Source organism: Bombina bombina, chromosome 5, assembly GCF_027579735.1.
Source record: "Bombina bombina isolate aBomBom1 chromosome 5, aBomBom1.pri, whole genome shotgun sequence".
Lineage (NCBI taxonomy): Eukaryota > Metazoa > Chordata > Amphibia > Anura > Bombinatoridae > Bombina > Bombina bombina.
Window position 1 is genome coordinate 675,561,357 of NC_069503.1, and position 18,442 is coordinate 675,579,798.

The 18,442-nt window shown below is 39.6% G+C and overlaps 1 protein-coding gene across 1 annotated transcript in view; it reads right to left on the bottom strand.

The window, feature by feature from the left end:
- The window catches only part of PIGN (phosphatidylinositol glycan anchor biosynthesis class N), a 1,169,967-nt gene that overhangs the window by 564,940 nt on the left and 586,585 nt on the right, over nt 1–18,442 (bottom strand). Inside the window, exon 14 of the mRNA XM_053714623.1 lies at nt 4,421–4,603. Within this exon, the coding sequence (XP_053570598.1) occupies nt 4,421–4,603 (183 nt within the window). The remainder of the gene's footprint in view (nt 1–4,420; nt 4,604–18,442) is intronic.

Below are 18,442 nucleotides of genomic sequence, written 5' to 3' on the forward strand. Positions count from 1 at the left end.
CCCTCGACCTTAGGGACTGTCTGCCATAAGTCCTTTCTGGGGTCGACTATAGGAAATAATTTCTTAAATATAGGGGGAGGCACAAAAGGTATGCCGGGCCTTTCCCATTCCTTGTTTACTATGTCCGCCACCCGCTTGGGTATAGGAAAAACATCGGGGGGCACCGGAACCTCTAGGAACTTGTCCATCTTACATAATTTCTCTGGAATGACCAAATTGTCACAATCATCCAGAGTAGATAATACCTCCTTAAGCAGTGCGCGGAGATGTTCTAATTTAAATTTAAATGTTACAACATCAGGTTCAGCTTGTTGAGAAATTTTTCCTGAATCTGAAATTTCTCCCTCAGACAAAACCTCCCTCCTGGCCCCTTCAGATTGGTGTGAGGGTATGTCAGAAGCGTTATCATCAGCGTCCTCTTGCTCTTCAGTGTTTAAAACAGAGCAATCGCGCTTTCTTTGATAAGTAGGCATTTTAGATAAAATATTTGCAATAGAATTATCCATAACAGCCGTTAATTGTTGCATAGTAATAAGTATTGGCGCACTAGATGTACTAGGGGCCTCTTGTGTGGGCAAAACTGGTGTAGACACAGAAGGGGGTGATGCAGTACCATGCTTACTCCCCTCATCTGAAGAATCATCTTGGGCACTATTATTATCTGTGGCATCATTGTCCCTACTTTGTTTGGACACCCTGTCACAATTATCACATATATTTAAATGGGGAGACACATTGGCTTTCATACATATAGAACATCGTTTATCTGATGGTTCAGACATGTTAAACAGGCTTAAACTTGTCAACAAAGCACAAAAAACGTTTTAAAATAAAACCGTTACTGTCACTTTAAATTTTAAACAGAACACACTTTATTACTGAATATGCGAAAAAGTATGAAGCAATTGTTCAAAATTCACCAAAATTTCACCACAGTGTCTTAAAGCCTTAAAAGTATTGCACACCAAATTTGAAAGCTTTAACCCTTAAAATAACGGAACCGGAGCCGTTTTTACATTTAACCCCTATACAGTCCCAGGAATCTGCTTTGCTGAGACCCAACCAAGCCCAGAGGGGAATACGAAACCAAATGACGCCTTCTAAAAGCTTTTTCAGTGGATCTTAGCTCCTCACACATGCATCTGCATGCCTTGCCTTCCAAAAACAACTGCGCATTAGTGGCGCGAAAATGAGGCTCTGCCTATGACTAGAGAAGGCCCCCATCTGAAAAAGGTGTCCATACAGTGCCTGCCGTTTTTTAACAACAATCCCCAAGATTATAATAACTATAAAGCGCTATAATCTGTCAAATATGCTTAGCAAGTAATCGTTTTAGCCCAGAAAAATGTCTACCAGTTTTTTAAGCCCTTATAAAGCCTTTATTCTTATACTTAATCTAAGAAAATGGCTTACCGGTCCCCATAGGGAAAATGACAGCCTTCCAGCATTACCAAGTCGTGTTAGAAATGTGGCCATCATACCTCAGGCAGAAAAGTCTGCCAACTGCTTCCCCCAACTGAAGTTACTTCATCTCAACAGTCCTGTGTGGAAACAGCAATCGATTTTAGTAACGTTTGCTAAAATCATCTTCCTCTCACAAACAGAAATCTTCTTCTCTTTTCTGTTTCAGAGTAAATAGTACATACCAGCACTATTTTAAAATAACAAACACTTGATTGAAGAATAAAAACTACATTTAAACACCAAAAAACTCTTAGCCATCTCCGTGGAGATGTTGCCTGTGCAACGGCAAAGAGAATGACTGGGGTAGGCGGAGCCTAGGAGGGATCATATGACCAGCTTTGCTGGGCTCTTTGCCATTTCCTGTTGGGGAAGAGAATATCCCACAAGTAAGGATGACGCCGTGGACCGGACACACCTATGTTGGAGAAATAAGCTCTAACCAGAATAGAAAGAGGAGTAGGAGGCCCAGGTGTACAACTGAGGAAAAGGACAAATACATTAGACCAGGGGTCGCCAACCTTTCGGACCTCAGGGACCACTAAACTCATAATTAGTGAATCCCATGGACCATTAACATGATTTTTTTTTTAAAAAGATACAAACCTCTATAATGTGTGTGTATATATATATATATATATATATATACACACACAAACACACACACACATACTGTACATAACTAGCATAACCATAGCTAAGTTTACATTATGTATATATTTACACATTTTTAAGAATTATTTTTCTGGAATTAACTAAATGACAGAACTGAGAGAATACTTCCAAATGACAAATGAAGGGTGAGTGACAACTTTTGAACTGGAAAGAGAGAGGCAGAAAGTGGGAAAAAAAAGAATTATGTTAAAAAGGACCACAAGACTTCCAAGTTACCTCCCCAGTTAGGAATTATTAAAAACTACTTATGATCATGGACAGAAATTAGAGTCATAAATTAAGTTTATATCAGAAAGCTCTCAATATGGGATGTTACTGGCAATTACTATAATACTGGTTGATCTGCTGGATGGCAATTACTGCAATTCAGGTGGAATGACTTTGTGGGTGGGAAAATTATTAGAATGAAAAATAATTAATATTAAATTTTAAAAAAAAGAAGATGGAGCGGAGGAAGACAAACAGTGATGTAAGTCCATCTGAGGGAATTAGGAAAACTACTACAAAGAGACAGGTAAAGGGAAGAAAATAAATAAAATATAAGAGAGAACTTTTTTTTAAGATTTTCTTTTTTTTTTTATTTTAATTCCACTATTTCAAGGACCTGTCACCCCAGTCGATCACTACAACTTCCTACAGTGTCTGGTTGGACAACAGTGAAAACCAACGGAGGAGTTAAATTACAATTTCCCTACGCACGTTGTACTGCGCAACTTCCGTAGCTAGATTGTATTTTTAACTCTTCCTCCGTCGGTTTTCACTGTTGTCCAACCAGGCACTGTAGGGAGTTGCCATTAATGTCTAAACCGTTAGAAACCAAAGTGAGTACAATTGGGCCCAATTAGCCATTTTCCCTCCCCGGTGTCATTTGACTTGTTAGTGTTACAAGGTCTCAGGTGTGAATGGGAAGCAGGTGTGTTAAATTTGGTGTTATCGCTCTCACACTCTCTCATAATGGTCACTGACATTTCAACATGGCACCTCATGGCAAAGAACTCTCTGAAGATCTGAAAAAAATAATTGTTGCTCTACATAAAGATGGCCTAGGCTATAAGAAGATTGCCAAGACCCTGAAACTGAGCTGCAGCACTGTGGGCAAGACCATACAGCGGTTTCACAGGACAGGTTCCACTCAGAACAGGCCTCGCCATGGTTGACCAAAGAAGTTGAGTGCACATGCTCAGCGTCATATCCAGAGGTTGTCTTTGGGAAATAGATGTGAGTGCTGCCGCATTGCTTCAGAGGTTAAAGTGGTGGGGGGTCAGATTGTCAGTGTTCAGACTATACGCCGCACAATGCATAAAATTGGTCTGCATGGCTGTCGTCCCAGAAGCAAGCCTCTTCTAAAGATGATGCACAAGGAAGCCTGCAAACAGTGTGCTGAAGACAAGCAGACTAAGGACATGGATTACTAAAACCATGTCTGGGGTCAGATGAAACCAAGATAAACTTATTTGGTTCAGATGGTGTCAAGCGTGTGTGCCGGCAATCAGGTGAGGAGTACAAAGACAAGTGTGTCTTGCCTACAGTCAAGCACGGTGGTAGGAGTGTCATGGTCTGGGCCTGCATAAGTGCTGCCGGCAGTGGGGAGCTACAGTTCATTGAGAGGACCATGAATGCCAACATGTACTGTGACATACTGAAGCAGAACATGATCCCCTTCCTTCGGAGACTGGGCCGCAGGGCAGTATTCCAACATGATAATGACCCCAAACACACCTCCAAGTCGACCACTGCCTTGCTAAAGAAGCTGAGGGTAAAGGTGATGGACTGGCCAAGCATGTCTCCAGACCTAAACCCTATTGATCATCGGTGGGGCATCCTCAAACGGAAGGTGGGGGAACGCAACGTCTCTAACATCCACCAGCTCTGTGATGTCGGCATGAAGGAGTGGAAGAGGACTCCAGTGGCAACCTGGAGTCCTCTTCCACTCCACTTAGGGGTGCACTCACTTTTGTTGTAAACGGTTTAAACATTAATAGCTGTGTGTTATTTTGAGGTGACAGCAAATTTACACTTTTATATAGGCTGTACACTCACTACGTTAAATTGTAGCAAAGTGTTATTTCTTCAGTGTTGTCACATGAAAATATATAATAAAATATTTACAAAAATGTGAGGGGTGTACTCACTTTTGTGGGATACTGTATATATATAGATAGATAGATAGATAGATAGATAGATAGATAGATAGATAGATAGATACATACATACATATAAGCTAGATAATAAGCCAAGATAAAATAAATTACATTCATTGAAGAATAAAAAATAATTTTCTTACCTTATTAAAACTGAGTGTCTTCTGAATAAAACTTGTGTTTGTTTTTACAATCAGTAGGATGATATACAAACTCCAACCAACAAAACCCATGACAACACTTAAAGCAAGGAAAAATCTATCATAAGTGTGATAGTAGGAGAGTCCTTCCAAGGCAAGGTCAATCAGCAATGTGCACAAGGCCATCTAGGAAAGAAAATGAAAGGTAAATATTCCAATTTTTAAGAACAGCATCTGAATATATCCAATTGTAAGGACTAAAAATGTGTGTTTATTTTTACACTCATTAAGATGATATACAAAATCCAACCAACTAAACCCACGACAACACTCAACACTTAAAGCAAGGAAAAATATTTAAGTATGATAGTAGAACTGTGACCAACTGTTCTGGACTGTGGACTGTTACAGAACAAAAGCTAATTTGATTAAATAACTTAAAAGTAATAAATGTTATTAACTTCAAACTACCACAGGGCATTAGATTAAGTCAAAAGCTATCAACATGCCAAGTTTCATGAAAATACTTTCAGTCATGTCAGCTGTACAAATGTTCACAAATCCCAATTATAACTCAGTTTAATTTTTCTGAAAAAACATAATTTATGTATGAACTTACCTGATAAATTCATTTATTTCATGGTGGCAAGAGTCCACCAGGTGTTACTGATGGGATATACATTCCTACCAGGAGGAGGCAACGTATCCCAAACCTCAAATGCCTATAAATACCCCTCCCACCTCACACATACCTCAGTTTAACGTATAGCCAAGTTGGTGAGGTGTTTAAGGAGCAAAAGCATAAAAAGGAGCAGGAAAAAAGATGTGCTATAACAAAAAAAAATCATAATCCAAAAAAGTGGACTCTCGTCACCATGAAATAAATTAAATTTATCAGGTAAGTTCTTACATAAATTATGTTTTCTTTCATATAGGTGGCGAGAGTCGACAAGCTGTTAGAGATGGGATATAATACCCAAGATGTGGAAGTCCACAAGTAACAATAAAGGGAGGGATAAAATAAAAACAGCTATTTTTGCTGAGAAATTAAATCAACATTTTAACAAAGTCTTTTTAAACCAAAAACACTCAAATCATAGGAACTAGAATCAAACTGGGACAGCTGCTTGAAGAACCTTTCTACCAAAAACTGCTTCTGAAGAGGCAAAAAACATAAAAATGTTAACATTTAGTAAAATGTATGCAAAGAGCACCAAGTGGCCGCTTTACATATTTGATCAACTGAAGCTTCATTCTTGAAAACCCGAGATGTGGCAAGTGATCTTGTAGAATGAGCTGTAATTCTCTGAAGCGGAGACACACCCGCCTCCAAATAAGCTTTGTGAATTAAAAGCTCCAACCAATAGGCTTTCTGACCTTTTCTAGAACAGGAAAAAAGAACAAACAGACTAGAAGTCTGTCTGAAATCCTTATTAGCATCTACATAGTATTTCAAAGCTCTAACAACATCCAAAGAGTGTAAAGATGCATTAGTAGCATTCTTAAAGGGACATTAAACACTAAATACATGCTAGATAGAATGATGCATTCAAAGAAAAGATTAGTCCATGACTAACATGTAGATGTATTTTTTAAAGTTTCATTAGTTGTTTAAAAAGTGACAAAATAAGTGTAAAGTTTTAGTGTCTATAAAACACTGGGAGCTGCCATGTTGTAACTTGTGATACCTTCTCTGCTGTGTGTGGCCAATTAGGGACAGTTATACATAGGTCATTAGAGTGTGCAGCCAATGGTTGTGCTGGATTTAACAGTGTTCTGCACTTCCATTTCTAACAGGAACTGAAAAGCTCACAATTTCAGAATGGAATTACAGGCAAAGAGGAGAAAATAAATAATGAAAGTATATTGCAGAGCTGTTTTATTATAAACAATTTATCATTTTATATTACCATCTCAAAGTGTTTAATGTCCCTTTAAGATTAGGACACAAAGACTATACAATAATTTCCTTATCAATGTTATTAGAATGAACAACCTTAGGTAAATATTAAAGAAGTCAGCTAAACAGCTTTATCTTGATTGAAAATTGGATAAGGAGACTCACAAGAGAGAGCAGACAATTCAGAGACTCTTCTAGCAGAAGAGATAGCCAAGAGAAAAAAACACTTTCCAAGAAAGCAGTTTAATTTACTAAGAATGCATAGGCTCAAAGGAAGGAGCCTTTAAAATCTTTAATACCAGATTAAGACTCCAGGGGGTGGAAATAGGTTTTAATGACTGGTTTACCTCAAATTAAAGCCTGAACAAAACAGTGAATATCAGGGAGGTTAGCAATCTTTCTGTGAAAAAAAAACAGAGAGAGCAGAGATTTGTCATTTCAAAGTATTAGCAGACAAACCTTTATCCAAATTATCTTGAAGAAACTGAAGAATCATATGAATTCAAAAACAAATGACAGGAGTAATCATGAGAAGAACACTATGTGTAAATCACACAAACACAATCAGAGAAACCTCTATGCCTAAGAACTAGAAGTCCAATTTCCATGCCACTAAGTTTAGAGACTTTAAGTCTGGTTGGAAGAAAGGACCTTGAGATAGAAGGTCTGGACTAAGTGGAAGAGTCCAAGGCGGGCAAGTGGACATTCAAATTAGATCTGCGTACCAAATCCTGTGAGGCCACGCTGAGGCTATCAGGATTAATGAAGACTGTTCCCTTTTTATGTTTGAAATCACTCTGGCAAGTTAGACCAGAGGGGGGAACAGATAAGCTGACTTGTTATGTAATAAGACAAGAGAGAATACACTTGTAGCACTCCAGGGTCACAAGAGTTAAATATCTGTTAAGGGTAACATATCATTAACTTCACATGGAAGATGACAAAAAATGGGAACAACAAAATTAGTAATAAAGCGTAACTTTTATTGGGGTATAATAAAATTAGGAAAATAGAATTAAAAACGCTCTTAGGTACCTAGGATAGTCTGCCCTCTACGAGATCCAGAGACGTATCGGGGGCAGTCCCTTCTCGGCGGGCTTCTTGCTCTGCTTGGTTTTATTCCAAGACTGCAATGGTTTCTAAGATCCCTTGGACTACTCGGGCTTTGCGGCAGGCTGCTGTCTTTGGGACGAAAATTTGGACCTTTAGATTTATTCTTCTTATCCTGCGGTAGAAAGGCACCCTTGCCCCCCGTGACCGTGGATATGATAGAGTCCAAGCCTGGACCAAAAAGAACCTCTCTCTTAGATGGAAGGGAAAGTAATCTAGATTTGGACGTCATGTCAGCAGACCACGACTTCAACCACAGGGCCCTCCTAGCCAGAACAAAAAAGCCTGATGTCTTGGCTTTCAAGCGAATAATCTGCATATTTGCATCACAGATAAACGAATTAGATACCCTCAGGGCCTTAATTCTTTCCTGTATCTCATCAAGGGGAGTCTCCACCTTGATCATCTTTGACAGAGAGTCACACCAACAGGTAGCGGCTACCGCCACTGCAGCGACCACCGCTGCAGGCTAAAATACGAACCCCGTGTGCTGAAACATCTTTCTTAACAGGGTCTCTAATTTTTTATCCATAGGTTTCCTTAAATGACAAACTATCCTCGAGTGGGGTAGTGGTGCGCTTAGCAAGCGCGGAGATAGCTTCATCCACCTTAGGGACAGATCCCTACAATTCTAGCTTAGAATCAGGAACCGGGAAAAATTTCTTAAACGAAGAAGAAGGGGAGAAAGAGGAACCAAGTCTCTCCCATTCATTCTTTATAATATTCGCCATCTTTACGGGACCCGGTAATGTCTGGGGCACCACCCTGTCCTCCTAAACTTTATCAAGCTTAGGAATAGAAGGTTCCTCCTGTAACTTCAGTTCCGGAACCTCTAGAGTAGCCAACACCTCTTTTAATAAAAAGCGTAAGTGCTCCATCCTAATCCTAAAGTCTGGTTCCTCCGCAGCCGGAAGTTTAGAGGCCGCAGATTCCGACCCAGAGAAAGAGTCCTCTGAAGTATCAGAGTCCTCTGCATCAGCGGATAATCTAGTCTCAGATACAGCCAATGGAGTAGATGACCCCTGGGAAAGATAGCAATGTTTAACTTTTCGCTTGCGCTTAGCAGGGTGAGGTAAAGCACTGAAGGCCGCAGACAACGCCGTTTGCAACTGATCAGCAAAATCTGGTGGCCACAGGGGCTCTCCCGCAGGAGGATTAGTAGTGCACCGGGGAGCTGCATGTGTAAACAGAGATGATTATAGGGAACGCACCTTGCGGGACAGAGACCCCTCAGAGGTGGACGGCTCAGTGGTACTCAACATCTTGTTCTTTTTAGATATCACTATTTTATCAAAACATGTGGAACATAGTTGAGCAGGCGTCTATACAGTAGCATCCTCACAATAAACGCAGGCATTACCCTCTAACGCCTGGTTTCTCAACAGCCGGGCCGTGGCCCAGTGCCGGGCCATGACAGCCCTGCTGGTGGGCCACGACCCTACATACTCTTGACAGGCCCACGACTCCACACATCAGGAATGCCAGGCAGGCCTTTTAGAGTGCTATTACACATATGTGTGGGCCCTGGGCATGTAGCGGCAGTGCAATTGGAGGACAGCACGGGACAGGGAGCAGACGGTACTGGACAACGACAACAATGTATCAGTGTGTGTATATATATATATACATACAGTATATATATATAAATATATATATATACATACACACATACATACAATATATATATATATATATATATATATATATATATATATATATATATATATATATATATATATATAAATAAAACTACTGGTTCCTGGACATGTCCGGCTAAACTTTACTGGGCCTTGAGGTCACTTGGGTTGAGAGCCACTGCTCTAACGCATCAGAGTCCTCCATAGCTTGCGCCTTTAATATGGACTATAGAAAAAGTGCACCAAACTAAACAGGCTGCACAGTTTTAAAATGAAGGAAGAACCTGACTGTTCACACATTGCCAGAGCTACATCTCACACATGTTGCAGCAAAAAACACAATAAAGCAATCATGTATACATCCCCCCCCCCCTGTTCAATAATCACCTTCTGGAGATATTAACCCTTGATTCTATACAAATAAAAGGAGTCACACTGTGACCCTGTCTTCTTGGGTTATCATTACAGGTATAAATAATGAAACAATCTTACCAGAATCTAAGCAGTGGAACAAGAACACAGCCTCTCAAGTTTGACAGTGTTGTAGCATCGCTCCTGACATGAACTTGAGTGATAGAAAGCAGGCAGTAAAACTCGTCAACACTGATTGCTTAAGGAGCTGTTAATACGAGTCTGGATGGTTTCGCAAAAACACTCTCCCTGTATCTCCAGACCCTAACATTCGTCAATGCTCTCACTGAGAGGCTGACAAGACTACTTAAAATTCCAGTCCCATTCCGAAGAGTACTACCCTCCATAAGAGACTACTCTGAATATTCTGACACTTCTCTGCCATCCTCCTGTGACGAAAGGCCAAGAATGACTGGGGTGTGAGGGGAGTGGGGGAGGTAATTAAGCCTTTGGCTGGGGTGTCTTTGACTCCTCCTGGTGGCCAGGTTCTGTATTTCTCACAAGTAATGAATGAAGCCGTGGACTCTCCTCGTATTAAGATGGAAATATTGTATAACCAATTACCATATCTAGGCAAGCTGCTTTGCCCAGAAATATTCTGTATACATTGTTACCAATGCAACAGCGAACTCTGGGTAAGATACACAAATGAGCTATATTTCATGCTTTTTGCTTCCAGTACTTTGTTCTCACACTTTTATCTCCACCATAACTTAAATGAATATTGTTTTTGCCCTGGAAATAAGTGTCACTTAGCAGCAAATCAAACCTATCTTCTGCTGACAAGAGCTATTGAGCTTGTAACAGCTGTCCAGAAGTCTCTATGTTTTTGATGCATCTACATCATAAGGGCATTTTTGTGATTAAGCACAGTATTGGAAGCAAAAAGCATAGGATCTTGCATATCTCATTTGCATAGCTTACCCAGAGTTCTCTGGTGCATTAGTAACAATGATTACAAAATACTTTTGTATAAAAGCAAGCAGGGATGCTTGCCTAGATGTGCTAATTGGCTATACAATAATGTTTGTGGCTCTTACTTTTATGAAATGGAGGCTTTTAATCTCATGCTCTTATCTCCACCATAAAGTAAATGGGGGAAAACATTGGAATGTCAGCTTGAGCTACCAGCCACTTCAAACTCTAAAAGTTATGGTGCTTTTGGAGGACAAAAACAATAAAACAAACAGAAAAGAAATAAACACACAAATCTTTTCAGTAATTAAAAACATTTTACACTCCAGTGACAAAACATAATTATTTATGTGTGCACTAGCATTGAAAAAACACAAACCGAATGCACAAACGCATTTCTCAAGAACATATTCTCATATTACCATAAAGATTTCTGCATTTTAGTAGGAAATCATTATATAGCATTATATAGCACATGGAATTATATGGTTGCTTTGCCTATACTAACCAAGCAGAGCTTTACTGCAATGTACCAGTGCAATTTATGCTCAGTTATATTTAGAATGTATTGTTATTAGATGACATTTAACATAAAATACAATGCAAAACAAAATATATGTGAAGCTTTATAATGCCCAGTTACAATTGATGATAACTTAAACGGACATGAAACCTAGAAATTTTCTTTCATGATTCAGATAGATTATACAATTTTAAATAACTTTCCAATGTACTTCTATTATCTAATTTGCTTTATAATCTTGGTATTTGTTAAAGTAGCAGCAATGGACTACTGGGAAATCGCTAAAAGGCCAATGACAAGAGGCATATATGTGTAGCCACCAATCAGCAGCTTCTGAGACAACCTAGGTATACTTTTTTAACAAAGGATACAAAGAAAATGAAACAAATTAGATTGAATAAATTGGAAAGTTGTTTAAAACTGCATACTCTATCTGAATCATGAAAGAAAAAAATTGGGTTTCATGTCCCTTTAACTCAAACAATATATGGTTATGTTTTTATATTACAGTTTTCTTCTTTCTCTTGCATTGTCACAGCACTTTCCCTTGATGGATAGCGCTTGCTGATTGGTGGCTGCATTTAGCCGGCAATCAGCAAGTGCTACCCAAGTTCTGAACCAAAAATGGGCCGGCTCGCAAGCCTACATTCCTGTTGTTTTTCAAATAAAGATACCAAGAGAAGAAAAATCGATAATAGGAGTAAATCAGAAAAGTGTTTAAAATTGCATGCTCTACCTGAATCATGAAAGAAAAAATTTGGGTTCAGTATCCCTTTAAGTAAAAGAAAAATACAGAATAGCTCATAAAGGTGGAAAAGTCAAGAGAGTGCCTGGGATCCTGTATCTAAGGGCAAGATAGTGCCTTGGGGTGTGCAGCTAAGGGCAAGAGAGTACCTGGGGGTGTGTAGCTATGGGCAAGAGAGTGCCTGGGGGTGTGTAGCTAAGGGCAAGATAGTGTCTGGGGGCCTGTAGCTAAGGACAAGATAGTGCCTAAGGGTGTGTAGCTAAAGGCAGTAGAGTGCCTGGGGGTGTGTATCAAATGGCAAGAGAGTGCATGGGGTTGTGTATCTAAGGGCAAGAGAGTGCCTGGTGGTGTGTAGCTAAGGGCAAGCGAGTGCATTGTGGTGTGTAGCTAAGGGCAAGAGAGTGCCTGGGGGTGTGTAGCTAAGGGCAAGAGAGTGCCTGGGGGTGTGTAGCTAAGGGCAAGAGAGTGCCTGGGGGTGTGTAGCTAAGGGCAAGAGAGTGCTGGGGGTGTGTAGCTAAGGGCAAGAGAGTGTCTGGGGTGTGTAGCTATGGGCAAGAGAGTGCCTGTGGTGTGTAGCTATGGGCAAGAGAGTGCCTGTGGTGTGTAGCTAAGGGCAAGAGAGTGTCTGGGGGTGTGTAGCTAAGGTCAAAAGAGTGTCTGGGGGTGTGTAGCTAAGGGCAGGAGAATGACTGGGTGTGTGTATCCACAAAGACAATTTGACCGTAGAAGAAATAAAATCACTTCAGACTCTAGAATAACCCCAATATAGTAATCACCTCAGCAGACAAGGGTGGGGTCATAGTTGTTCTCAACAAAACAGACTATAGATCTGAGGCCCTTTCCCAATTAACAGATAGCAAGACCTTCCAAAGACTGACTTTCAACCCTACAGAACATTTTAAAAATGAATAACATACACTACTAGATACTGTGTGTGAAGGTCTTATCACAGCAGAACTTACACTACACTTTCTCATCGACTATCCCACTGTCTCAAGTTTTCGCATAGTACCCAAAATACACAAAACTCTAGAAAAATCACCAGGCAGGACCATAGTGGCCAGTAGGGGTTCCCTATATGAAAGGTTGGGAGACTGGCTAGATAATGTACTTCAGCCCATAGTTAGAACTCTCCCAGGCTATATACGCAACAGTATACACTTAATAAACAAAATAGATATGATCAAATGGGAGAAGGGGTTTAAATGGCTGACCATAGATGTCTCCTCTCTCTATTCCAGCATTCTCCATTAAGAAGGGTTGAAAGCACTTAAATATATGCTAGAAAGATACATGGATTATCCAGATAAATTAATTAGTTTTTTAATTGAGATAACCCATACACCCTTAAAAAATCCTAACACTAACCCCCGAAGATCCACTTACCGGGAGAAGTCTTCATCCAAGCTGCAAGATGTCCTCAACGAAGCCAGCAGAAGTTGTCCTCCAGACGGGCAGAAGTGGTCCTCCAGATGGGCAGAAGTCTTCACCCAGACGGTATCTTCTTTCTTCATCCATCCGGCACGGAGCGGCTCCATCTTCAAGACATCCGGCGAGGAGCATCCTCTTCTTCCGAGGTCATCTTGCTGAATGAAGGTTCCTTTAAATGACGTCATCCAAGATGGAGTCCCTTAGATTCCAATTGACTGATAGAATTCTATCAGCCAATCAGAATTAAGGTTGAAAAAATCCTATTGGCTGATGCAATCAGCCAATAGGATTGAACTTCAATCCTATTGGCTGATCCAATCAGCCAATAGGATTGCGCTTGCATTCTATTGATTGTTCCAATCAGCCAATAGAATGCAAGCTCAATCCTATTGGCTGATTGAATCAGCCAATAGGATTGAAGTTCAATCCTATTGGCTAATTGCTTCAGCCAATAGGATTTTTTCAACCTTAATTCCGATTGGCTGATAGAATTCTATCAGCCAATCGGAATCTAAGGGACGCCATCTTGGATGACGTCATTTAAAGAAACCTTCATTCAGCAAGAAGACGTCAAAAGAAGAGGATCCTCCACGCCGAATGTCTTGAAGATGGAGCCGCTCCGCGTCGGAAGGATGAAGATAGAAGATGCCGTCTGGGTAAAGACTTCTGCCCATCTGGAGGACCACTTCTGCCCGTCTAGAGGACCACTTCTGCCGGCTTCGTTGAGGACATCTTGCCTCTTGGATTAAGACTTCTCCTGGTAAGTGGATCTTCGGGGGTTAGTGTTAGGATTTTTTAAGGGTTAGGGCTTTGGGCCGCAATAGAGCTAAATGCCCTTTTCAGGGCAATGGGGAGCTTAGGTTTTTTTAGTTAGGGTTTTATTTGGGGGGGGTTAGTTGTGTGGGTGGCAGATTTTACTGTTGGAGGGGTTGCTTGTATTTTTTTAAGGGTAAAAGAGCTGATTTCTTTGGGGCAATGCCCCGCAAAAGGCCCTTTTAAGGGATATTGGTAGTTTAGTTTAGGCTAGGGTTTTTTTTTATTTTGGGTGGGCTTTTTTTATTTGGATAGGGCTATTAGATTAGGAGTAATTAGTTTAAAGATCTTGTAATTTGTTTTTTTATTTAGTGTTTGTTTTTTTTTGTAATTTAGCTAATTGTTTTGAATTTAGTTAATTGTATTTAATTTAGGGAATGTATTTAATTGTAGTGTTGTGTTAGGTGTTAGTGTAACTTAGGTTAGGGTTTATTTTACAGGTATATTTTATTTATTTTAGCTAGGTAGTTAGTAAATAGTTAATAACTATTTAGTAACTATTCTACCTAGTTAAAATAAATACAAACTTGCCTGTAAAATAAAAATAAACCATAAGCTAGCTACAATGTAACTATTAGTTATATTGTAACTAGCTTAGGGTATATATTATAGGTAAGTATTTAGTTTTAAATAGGAATTGTTTAGTTATTAATAGTAAGTTTTATTTATATTTATTTTAATTATATTTAAATTAGGGGCTGTTAGGGTTAGACTTATATTTAGGGGTTAATAAATTTAATATAGTGGCGGCGACATTGGGGGCGGCAGATTAGGGGTTAATAAATGTAGGTAGGTGGCGGCGATGTTAGAGACAGCAGATTAGGGGTTAATAATATTTAACTAATGTTTACAAGGCGGGGTGTGGCGGTTTAGGGGTTAATATGTTTATTCTAGTGGCGGCGATGTCGGGAGCGGCAGATTAAGAGTTAATCATTTTATTTATATATTTTGACGGTAGATAAGAACCAAAAAGGCCCATCAAGTCTACCCATATTACATGTTACTTTTTCCTTAGGATAGCCTTATGCATGTCCCAGGCATTTTTAAATTCCTTTACAGTCTTTGTGTTTACCACCTCAAATGGAAGTTTATTCCATGAATCCACCACCCTTTCTGTAAAAAAAATGCTTCCTCAAATTTCTCCTGAATCTGCTACCCTCTAACTTTAGATTGTGACCCCTTGTTTTGGCATTTATTTTTTTGTGAAAAATGCCTTCAGCTTCTATTTTATTAAGTCCCTTCATATATTTGAAGGTTTCTATCATGTCACCTCTTTCCCTTCTATCCTCTAAACTATACATATTTAGATCATAGAGTCTTTCTTTGTACATTTTATATTTTAGACCATGTACCATTTTAGTAGCCCTACTTTGGACAGCTTCTAGTTTATTTATATCTTTCTGAAGATATGGTCTCCAGAACTGTACACAGTATTCCATATTTGGTCTAACTATTTTGTACTTTGTACAATGACAATAAAACGAATCTAATCTAATCTAATCTAATCTAAAATAAACTAATGATCTGTAAAGTGGCATAAGAACCTTGCTATTTCTGTTACTAAAACCTCTTCCAATGCAACCAAGCATTTGACTGGCCTTGCTGGCTGCACTGCGGCATTGTGTACCAAATTTTAAATCATCTGAAATAATAATTCCCAAATCCCTTTCTTCTTTAATTACAGTCAGTAATGTACCATTGAGACTATAATTGGCCTTTGGGTTTTTGGATCCTATATGCATAATTTTGCTCTTGGTAATATTACATTTCAGATCCCATTTATTTGACCAGTCCTCTAGTTTATTAATATCACAGTTCATTTGATCAACTCCTCCTGGAACATCTACAATGTTACAAATTTTTGTATCAGCAAACAAGCAAACCTTCCCCTTAAGCCCACTTCCAATATCACTTATGAACATGTTAAACAAAACAGGCCCAAGAACTGACCCGTGGGGAACACCACTAGTAACTGATGCCTCATTTGAATGTACTCCATTAATTGAAACCCTCTGTCGTCTATCTTTAAGCCCGCATTCTACCCACTTAACAATCTTAGCATCTATTCCAAGGCAATACATTTTGTGAATAAGTTTGTTGTGTGGGACGGTGTCAAATGCTTTGCTAAAGTCTAGATATGCAACATCTACGGCTCCTCCCTGGTCTATTATTTTAGTTACATGGTCAAAGAAATCAATTAGATTAGTCAGGCATGATCTTCCAGCAGTATAAACCTGGCTGGCCTTTGTCTTCTAAGTTGTTTGTCTGAATGAAAGATACAAGTCTTTCCTTTAAAAGAGATTCCATTAATTTCCCTGCAATTGAGGTCAAACTGACTGGCCTATAATTAGCAGAATCTTCCCTACTACCCTTTTTATGAAGAGGGACTACATTGGCAATTTTCCAGTCTTTTGGAACAACTCCTATTAGAAGTGACTGATTAAATAAATCAGCTAATGGAGTAGCTATTACGGATCAAAGTTCTCTTAGAACCCTTGGATGAAAATTATCTGGACCCACAGACTTATTAACTTTTATTTTTGATAAAGCCCTTGAAACCTCTTCCTCTGTAAAAAGAAAAGTACTACTCACATTATTATTTGCAGTAACATCCCTTAATAGAATCTCACTATCTTTACCATCTGTTGTAAAGACTGAACAAAAGTAATCATTTAAACAGTTTGCTATTTGTTTATCTTCTTCCACTACTCTATCCTCATTCTTTTTTTTTTGTTAAATTTTATTTTTATTGAGGGAAACAAAAACAGACAAACAGTTCGCTCATATAACAGAAAATTCACATATAACATGACATCTTTCTGGTTACAAAGTGCATGATACATTATTAAAGGAGCAAACCCAATACTTCCCTCATTTTTTCGCCATCACCTAAAACAGCAGAGATCCTCTTTGGGCCTGAATGAAACTAACCAGTCTCTAAAGAGGATACATTGCACAGACAGTTCCTTTGTAAACATTCAGTTGTGTATACGATGCATCTCTAAGTTATGTGACCTTCGGCTCATTTTGGAACCAGATTTCTTTTTGTAAAAGTACAACACACACTGGATTTGCACTTTCACAAGAAGAAATCTAACAAAGCTGACAAATGCACAGGCCTAGTGCTTAAAGGGATATAAATGACAAATTTTTTTATTTCATGACTGAAATAGAGCATGTGATTTAAACATCTTTCCAGTTTACTTTTATTATCCAATTTGTTTTGTTCTCTTGATATAATTTGTTGAAAAGGATACCTAGGTAGGCTCTGAAGCTGCTAAATGGTAGTCCTTCAACAAAGGTCACCAAGAAAATTAAAAAATTAGACATAATTTGACAGGAAGTAAATTGGAAAGTTGTTAAAAATTGTATTCTCTGGGACTTCCGGTGGGCGGCCGGTGCTGTGAGACGCAGGATTGCAGAGCTCCGGGTGCCTCGGCTTGCAATCTGGAGTTTTTCAGCACATTTAAGGCAAAAAAGTTAGATTCCTTGGCAGGGCAAACTTAACCACTGCCGGACAAGTATAACGAGGAGCGAAGGAGACCCGCTCCCCCACCGGTAAGCAAAAAAGAGAGCTGAAGCAAAAGGCGGGAGACCGCGACCGCGGTCAGAGTCACAATAACTACAACCCTGACGAGGAAGGAGAAAAAGTGCCCAGACTAAGGACAGCCGGTACTGTGCAATCCGGTGAATGAGGGGTGAGTGAGAACACCACACTGACAAAGTTACGGCTAGTGCAGAGGGTAACGACGCAACGGCCGCCATCTTGCCTGCCGTTCTGTCCGGGGCCCAGAGAGGAGTTATTACAGCGGTAATGAGGGGAGACCTTAATCACTACAGAGATCCCTAGCATTGACTCAAGGAAAACAGAAAGGGTGATTTATAAAAGGACACTCGGCACAAAGGAAAGAAAATCATAGGACAGGATACTGACTCATGAGAATGAGTTTTTCATGGCCCTGATAACAACAGAGCAGAAACCGTCTTCAATAAGGAGATATATTGAGACTTTGAGGGACTTTTTGCTAACTTATTCCCCTTGCTATCGGGTAAGAAAAGAACATCTATGCCCATACTCCCTGAGATCCTCAGCCTCTTATTCTTGCTGAATATGCAGATGTCTCCTGTAAACTATCTGGAGAGGGAAAATGATTCACGGAGACTACCTATGAAGTAAAAGTTATGCAGTGCATTAAACCCCCGCAATCAGCAGGCACACACCAATGTGAAGTTTAATTAACTAGGACCCAGTTGCCTGCAAGCTTTATTCTGGCTGAAAGACTTACCTCTTCTCCCTACACTTTATCTGCCTACTACAACACATACTGAAGGGGAAGGCACTCTTCTAACAGGTGCATGCAGAAATATTATACCAGTTTTGTCAAAACTACCGACGCCATGTCTGGCAGGCAAAAACACCAAGAACGGAAATCTAAAGTTGTGGCTGAGGTACATACAGCAGAAAACATGGCCATTGAAACTGCAGAGGAGAGCGTGACAGACACCCACCCCATTGTCTCCCAGATCTCGGCTCTATTCC